The following is an 8,904-nucleotide window of genomic DNA, read 5'->3' on the forward strand; positions in this document are numbered from 1 at the left end:
TGAAATTACTAATGTTTCTTTTTTTAGAAGAGTAGCGGAAGTACACAACCACAAACCTTATATTCGGTGAAATCTATAATTATTCTTAAAAAGTTATGTGGATTTTTTGTTTTAATATATAACATATCATCACGTGACCTGGCCTTGTGACTATGTATAAAATAACAAAGTTTGTTTAGGTTAACCTGACCACAAGCGAAATGTATAGGTTAACCTGACCACAAGCAAAAAGTATAAACAACATCGTGTGCTTACAGACATGTTGCAGTTTCCCAAGTTGTTCCAAACGCTTCATAACGACCATTAAATAAATAAAATAAATAGATTAATAAATAGACAAATAAATAAATAAATAAATAAATAAATAAATAAATAAAAAATAAATAAAAATATAAATAAATAAGTAAATAAATAAATAAATAAATAAGATAAATAAATAAATAATACATAAATAATAAAAAAATAAATAAAATGAATAAATAATAAAAAATATAAATAAATAAATAAAATAAATAAGTAAATAAATAAGTAAATAAATAAATAAATGCAGTGGTAAGTAAATGAATGATTAACTGATTTAATAAATGAATGAATGAATGATTGATTGATTGGTTGGTTGATTGATTGATTGATTGATGGTACCCATGGTCTACAAGATGCCACTCAGTATTCCTATCTTGGCATTCTTTTAGATGAGCATTTAGATTTTTGTAAAACAGCAAAATCTGTAGTATTAAAGTGCTGGAAGAGCACTTGGTCTCCTTATTGCAAAGTCAAAAAGTCTAGGCTTCATGTCATACAATGTTTACAACAAATTGTACGACAGCATCATATGGCCTGTTATATCATGTGGTGCCTCCATATGGGATACTAAATCTCATTCGTGAATAAACGCAGAGCAAAATCAAGCTATGCAGTTCTTTTTAGGTTTGGGAAAATACACCCCAGCTGCAGCTCTGTTTGGGGAACTTGCTTGGCAACCACCGCACGTGAAACAGTGGGTATCGGTAACTAGGTTGTAGCATAGATGTCGTAAAATGAATAGTGATAGATTGGATTCTTAAGTGTATGCATATTGTTGTACTAGATCTAGCAGTGCATGCAAAAACTGGCTGTTCAACTTTGTAGAACATTTAAACTTGATTAATTTTTCGCATATATAAGATACCTGTAATAAATTAAACAAAACTGAAAGTAGAAATGCAATCAGTGTGAAATGTTGATGTCACAAAATTTTGGCCCTGCAAAAGTATAAAGTATATGGTAAGGAGCCTTATGTCAGTAATTAAGCAGATTCGTGGTATAAGTAGATATTTTTAAGTTTATCTTTAAGTATATCTACATGATTTGTAAATGTCCGGACAATTCCGACAATATATATGCATACAGCATAGATCTGGAAAGCGGTGAGCTGATATGAATTTGACGGCCTTTGGTCATGTTATGATGATATACTAATACCGTGCCAGAATATGTGGAACCTTAGGAGAAATAAATGGCTGATAGATGGATAGTAAATAAATTGCATAAACATTTGTTTATCATCATGCATGCATGTTTATCAATGCTTTTACAACAAGCTTAAATGAAAAATCATATTCCAGACTCAATTATTGACCGGAAACCAATTTTCTATTTTAATCAACAGTGAACTTGACCCTAGGGCGGTAGAAAGCAATCCCAAGTGATATCTTAACATGTAGCTTGCTTTACACTAAGTTTATTTGAAAATCTAATAATTAAGCGGAAACTGATTTATTATTTTTAATAAAAGTGATCTTCACCTTGACCTAGATCCTAGCGGCCTCAAAGTAATCCCAAGCGAGGTCTTAACATAAACTTCCTATACACTAAGTTTCTTCCGATTAGTCATTCTGAACATAAGTTATAAGTTTCTTCCGATTAGTCATTGACATAATTTATTGACCTGAAACCGTCTAGTTTGACACCCGCCCGCTTTAACCAAATCTAATAACCAGAATTTTTAAAATTATATTTTAATTAATTTGATGCTAAACACGAATGATACTGTTAAATCTCAATTTTCGTTTCAATCATATCAGAAAAAAAATGAACGAAAATATAGAACGTGTGAAAGCTAGCTCTCTTTTTAAATCCTAATTATTAAACATGTATGATTATATTTTGTTTCCGCCAAAAAACATTTTGTTAAGACTTTTCTATGTTCTGCAGCATCTGAGTATCAATGAGTCAGTGATCAGACATTGCTGTGAGATACGGAAATCTAATACCACAAACGGCCTGTATTTTATAAACCACACAATGATGTGCAACTTCTTTCTTACATAAGGCGGAGTTATGGTTTAGGTTTATACATGTATATGAACTTGAAAGAACGAGGTTCTGCAAACGTATTCTTATTCAGTATACGAATATGATCATAAAAATTAATACAATGAAAAGTGTTATTTTCTATTTATATTACTCACAATTCGTAAATTTATGAAATTCACATAAATTTGTGCTGATATTTTGTCATATTTTTAACCGTTTTTGCAAAAACTACAATGATATGAAGAAAACAGGAAGGTATTGCATTGATCTTCATTTGTTTAAATGGCCACTGATGACTTTGTCTTGCTGACTTGTAGACAATGTGCCAGTGAATTTGCCCTAGTCATTTTACAAAATCATGACACGTTTTTGACCTTCTACCTTCACTTATCTGGAACCGGATGTGATCAGACTTTACAAGAAGCCGAGCAAGCCCAGGCAGCACAGTCGTGTATTTAAGAGTTATATTTGGAGTTTGACGACATACTTTATTTTCACTCCCACTGCGAAAAGTTATTCCTTTCATGTTTTTATTATGACGCATATAAGTCAAAGTAACCATTTTGCATACTTTCGTTTTCTTTAGCGTTGCCAAGAACACGTCATAACTCAGCAACCTTAATATCGTGAGAGGCACACATAATGTAAAACATAAAACACGATTTAATGGGCGACGAGAAGGCTTGTTATATCAACCCTTTGTCTGATTATGGTTTTTTATTGTAATGGATTTGGTATGCGTAGAATTTGAAGCAGTCCTTTCAAAGTTTAGGGGAATCAACATAATAAAGAATTGAGGTACAAACAGTATTGAGTATGGTAACATCCCGGCTTTATTCTGGTAACAAATGCTTATTACTTCCGGTTCCCGTGCGTTTGAGTCTCATGTTTCATTATGGTTATAGTAAACAAGTTGGGGGTACCTTGTAACTTTGCAGAACACATCTTTTAATATATGCTTTCAAACGAAACGAGAAGCTACGTTGACATAAATATTCAGTTTACTTGTCTATTATACTATGTTCATTGAATCTTGTCACTGAGGGAAACTAATGAGGGCATAACGATATCTTAAACTGCTGGTCAATGTTCATCTCGCTCGCATGTTGAATTAAATTACATAGAAAAAATTAAATGAATTTCTTTATAAGGGATTAATGCATCTTGTTCGCGCATTTACTTTTGGGACTTTAGCGGATTTTTATGCATGAAAAAATGCAATATCACTATTGTTACATAAAAATAAAATGTAATAAGGTAATTTCGCCTTTAGTAATTTTTCTCATGTAAGGAAACACTTTGCCATGCTTTCCACGCGCTTGTGTGATGTCTTTTAACTGTTATATATTGATAATGAATCTGTCAGGGCTGTCATTGCAGTACATGTAATTGAGTGGCGTCCGTCCACTATGACACAAGCAAGTTAGCCGGGATCCTTTTACCCTTAACCTAGAAACAGATTCTTGGCATAAGACCTGGCGCCGAGTTGCTCCATGCCGGGAACCATGCTGTGTGACAATGACAATCACTCCTTATTGTTAACATTTCGATCAAATTTAATAGCATAAAGAAAATCAGAAGACGAAATTTTGTCACATGATAATTAACATATTCAATAGACACGCAAACGTCAATTGTCTGTCCATAAAGTGGTAAAGTTTTCATATTCAGGCAATGTTAACGATACAAATTATCTGACAGGATTTTGATAAAACTGTTTGAGAAGTACAAAGCCCCCGCTTCTCAAAATTTCTAACTTTAATATATTTTCAATTTTACGGATACTCAGTTTTGTCATTTATCTCAAATGCATCATGACGTTTTAAGAAGCAATATTTTTCATTAAACATCCATGGCGACTGTTATTTCCTGCATTGTTTACTATTAAGTCGCCTGGTCTTATTTCAAAATATATTTTCCATGGTTAAAACTGTCATATCCATTTCATATATTGAACATGGTAAGGGTCAAATTAAAATGATAATATATTTATTTTCAGGCCCATTACAGTAAATTTTAACAATGTAATAAATTAGACAACAGCATAGCACCGCTAACTAGTAAAGTATAATCTATATGGTTAAACCGAAATGACGGGCCTCATTATATATAGTTTCACATTGGATGCACATGTTGCGGTACATATATAGACATATAAAATTAAAGTCTCGGGATGTTCTTATTAGGATCCGTAAAATATTTGATTAGTTTTGTTGTTAGCTTTTTCAAGATGAAACGTGGGCGCTGTGTATTATCTATCTTGCTTATTCTTGGGCTTCTGATTAAACATGCTCGTGGTCAGGCCACCCCCGACTCGGTAGGTTTTCATTTAAATTCTGCAAATTTCTTGATATAATCTTAACATTTTATAAATTAATTAGTCAATGATAAATTATAACTTGACGAGAGCATTTGTCTGTATATAAATTGCTGTATGTCACATAAAGTTTTTACTATATTATTTTTTCCATATTAATTTTATTTTAGTTTATTCATCTACATGTATTCATTTTTGTACGTTATTAGCATTGTAAATGAAATGTGGATTTATAGAAAACATAAAAGCACTATTATAAGTGTCATTAGTTAATGAAGGAAATAGTATTCTAATGCAGGTATATGTATTACAAAAGGTTTTAACTTTCCCAACTACCCTACCCCTTCTACTTGTGCTGTGTTAAGTAAATGTTCGTCTTCCTCTAATATTAATTTTTTTAAAAATTTGACACTTTCATCCTCTTTATTCATATTCCAATTTGAGATCTTTCAAATATTCAAACATCTGATTTAATTACTCTTATTTATATATACATGTTTAAATATATTTACTTATTATTATATTACCACATTTTTCAATATTGAAATATATGAAATATCAAATATCTAAAGCATGAAATAACATTTCTAAAATTCAGCAATAAAAACGGTTATACTACTACTACATATTATTTGCAATACACAGAAATAAAAAATAATTTCTTTTTCATCCAGCTGTATAACATTTGTATGTATACATGTAAACCTCTTTTTATCTAGAGTATAATTATGAACAAAAGATTAAATACATTTGAGATACGCTATACTATAATATATATTTATTGACCAATTTGAATATATAATTGCTTAAAATTCAACTTTTAGGTCATATCTCAATTGTAGATAACAAGGTATCATTATTTTTTAAGAAAAGGTATATGCATTGCCATTGATCATTTGCAGGGAGGAAAATTGAGAAAAAAATCACTTTAATTTTGTAACTTCATTGTGATATCAGAAGGAAAAAATATGAATGAATGAATGAATGATTACATAAATGAATGAATGAACAGACGAACAAGCAAACAAACGAGTGAATGAATATATAATGAATGAATGGAAATGTAAAATGAATTACAAAATGAATGAACGAACAGACGAACGAACGAACAAACCGAGTAGTTAAATATTTTCTACGACAATGTGCAATAGTGGTTAAATAATAGTGCAAAATATGTGGCACCGCGGAAGCGCATTCAGTTTCAATTCAAGGATTCGAATGGAACAAGGTTTTACTTCGTAAAATATATATATCAGCCGCGTCATGACAAAACAAAAATAGTGCGTTTGCGACCAGCATGGATCCAGACCAGCCCGCGCATCCGCTTAGTCTAATCAGGATCCATGCTGTTCGCCTAACAACTCTAATACAAGTAGAGATACTTATAGCGAACATCATGGATATTGATAAGGCTGGTCATGATCCATGCTGGTCGCAAACGCACTCTGTTGGTTTTGTCATGGCGCGGCTCATATGTATTTAAAAGCTTATCACTTTACACACATCATAATCGATGTGTTTTATATTTTAAGGTCCAGACGGCAGTGTTGGCGAACGCGGCAGCACTTAACACCATACTATTTACTACTTTTCCGGTAAGTCCACGTCATATTTTTGTTTGTTTGCTTCTTTCTAATTTGTATGTAATTCAAAATACTCAATTAAAATAAACAGAGCATTATCTGGTGACTAATGACACCCGTTTACCGGTTGCAGATACAACAGCTGGTTGCGAAACAGGATTTGCACTTGACCGATTGCTACTAAACATATTATATAAGGTTAAATCTATAAAAATCCATAAAAAATCGATACTATTTGATCCAATAATGAATTCTTTTGGAACATTGCAAACACTGAAATGCATTGCTTATATTTAATAACGAGTGAAATGAAGTAAATTTTATACATGCACAGTTAAACATGTTTAATTAAAATGGCCTATCTCATAGTAACGCCACATACACGTATGTTTGCTTTCTGATAATTATATGTTTTATATATTACTGGCGACTTTTTAATGAGAAGGATCTGGAAGAAATAGCAAATGCAAAACTCGAGCAAGTTTCCTTGATACCAATGAATGTGTATAACATTTAAAAGTTGTCATATAAGTTGGAACAGCATCCTTCAGTGATTTTAAAGTATCTTAACATAATTGACAATTTCTGAAATGGCTTGAGATAACATAGATTTTTTTGTGGTAAGCTGTATGTTGGTCAGTTAGTCTATCGTTTACTTACTGAACAAAAACAGCCAAAAAAAAAAAAAAAAAAAAAAGAAAAAACAAAAAAAACAAAAACATAAACCTTTTCTATTTTCAGACACTAATAGGAAATACTGCCAGTGTTATACCTATCCTGAATTCAGCCCAAGCAGCCGCCATAAACAACGCCTTTTTGTTAGCGCAATTAAACGGTCAGGCTAATCAGCTAGCTGCAGAATTGGTTGTGCTAACTGACGATTTAAATACTCTTGGACCTGCCGTCACTGCCCTAGGAGCAGGCGTAACCAATGTTGGTGTTACCATTGACGCTATACAAGTTCTCCAGACCATGATAACTAATAGTTTAGCTACTACGAGCACGAATGTAGGCAATTTAGAAAATGCTGTAGCTGCTAATTCACTATTAATCAACGGAATTGAAAGCAAGGCGTGTGCTTTGGATAAGACATTTGATGAGGTAAATGAAAATGTCAACAGACTTGAAATCACCATTACTGACACTAACATGCGGATTCAAGGAGTTGAAAACACTATCCATGGCATAAATGGATTTATTAACGCAATTGAATTACTTTTAACAAGCAATGTAGCTAAAATCGACTGGCTGAAGAAGTCTGCAGAAAAAATCAAAACAACTGCACATACTTTAATTGATCTTTGTCAAAGTATAACAAACAAGATCGACATGGTTAAGAATCAAATCGATGCTAAAAAGCCAGCACTCAAGCCTCTACTGAATGATATTGAGTCTAGCGTCGAAATTATTCATGAAAGTCGGAACTTGCTTGGCTTCTTCGATGAAAAAGTTAACTTTTTGACGGCGAGAGTTGACGTTCTATTCTTATCAAAAGAGATAACTCACATTTCCCACACAACCAATGCACAACTTGCAATACAAAAGGTTGCTTAGAAAAACAAATAACTGTTGAGCTATACATTTGTGTACTAACACTGACATTCGCAACTTGTTGTTTAAGATTTTGGTAGATTGCTTGGTTAAATGTTAAATAAATAATACAGATATATATTTATTTCTATATGTAATTAAAATAAGAAGGGCGGGTAAAAGTAACCAAGATAAGTTTAAGATCACGCAACACTTTTAAGTTTTCCTGGTTTTGGAAGACCTCAAATGATACATTATGCATTAATTTACGTTAGTAAAACACCAACCAACCGTAAGCTAGACGGCTACTCTTTTCACGCGTAGATATAAGCTAATAGTTAACCATTCTTTTGTTGAAAGCCCTCATTTGTTTCCGAAAACTACCGCGCCTACCTCCCCTCAAAAACCGCCCCTACTTTTGAAGAAGAAAGAAAAAAAGTAAACAGGTATAGTATGCCAATCATTTCTATTGTATTCGATTATGGTAAATTAAATGCTTTCTTTTGGAAACATATTCACTGGAAGAATAGAATATTAATTCTTTAAGGTTTCCAACACGACGATGTAAAGAAAATTGAATTTTGACATTGTAAAAAGGAAGATAATAAGAAAGAGAGAGAAACATCGCTTTCATTCAGCACACATTACAAAGCTTATAAGATAAAAAATATCTATCTATTATTATCTAGTCAAAATTTGGCATTGTAATCAAAATAACTTTATGTAACAGAAAACGTTCAATGACCATATGAGTGCATTATGAATAATGTAGCATATCAATGTAAACATGCGTTATTGAAGGGAAGTTATTAAATAATTAATAATTATATCATTGACATAAATAATGAATTTGCATCAATAAAATAACTTGATAAATTAATTAACATTTCAAGACACAGTAAATAAGACCAAAATTGGTTAAGTCTCTCAATGACGATATATAATGAAAGATATATTGAGGTGTTTGTAAGAAAAAATATTAAAAATATTTAATAAAATATAAAACACTTAAGCATATCATCATTAACTTTATCCAATGACAGGATACTATGTGCGTCATTCTGGGTCTCAGAATGTCAGGAAGGTGAAGGTTGTGAGATTATAAACCAATGTGTTTTTGCAAAATGCCAGCAATGCTGTTCTGTAGTAAATTGGCTAAAAGGCTAGTTGCAACACTGA

The 8,904-nt window shown here is 31.9% G+C and overlaps 1 protein-coding gene across 1 annotated transcript; it reads left to right on the forward strand.

Moving 5' to 3' along the window:
- The first annotated feature begins 4,494 nt into the window (after nt 1-4,494).
- On the forward strand, nt 4,495-7,765 carry LOC132732039 (uncharacterized). The gene is made up of 3 exons (XM_060718386.1): nt 4,495-4,612; nt 6,145-6,207; nt 6,937-7,765. Exons 1-3 carry the CDS (start codon nt 4,526-4,528, stop codon nt 7,747-7,749), a joined length of 963 nt encoding a protein of 320 aa, XP_060574369.1. The 5' UTR covers nt 4,495-4,525; the 3' UTR covers nt 7,750-7,765.
- Nucleotides 7,766-8,904: the final 1,139 nt, after the last annotated feature.

The sequence above is a fragment of the Ruditapes philippinarum genome, unplaced genomic scaffold (genome assembly GCF_026571515.1).
Source record: "Ruditapes philippinarum isolate M1 unplaced genomic scaffold, ASM2657151v2 ctg305_1_1_1_1, whole genome shotgun sequence".
Classification (NCBI taxonomy): Eukaryota; Metazoa; Mollusca; class Bivalvia; order Venerida; family Veneridae; genus Ruditapes; species Ruditapes philippinarum.

Excerpts from the sequence above, each read along its gene's own strand:
- LOC132732039 (XM_060718386.1), top strand. The coding sequence starts at position 4,526 with ATGAAACGTGGGCGCTGTGTATTATCTATCTTGCTTATTCTTGGGCTT. Across the intron at positions 4,613-6,144 it reads GTCAGGCCACCCCCGACTCG|GTCCAGACGGCAGTGTTGGC; the intron begins GTAGGTTTTCAT and ends TTATATTTTAAG. Across the intron at positions 6,208-6,936 it reads TACTATTTACTACTTTTCCG|ACACTAATAGGAAATACTGC; the intron begins GTAAGTCCACGT and ends TTCTATTTTCAG.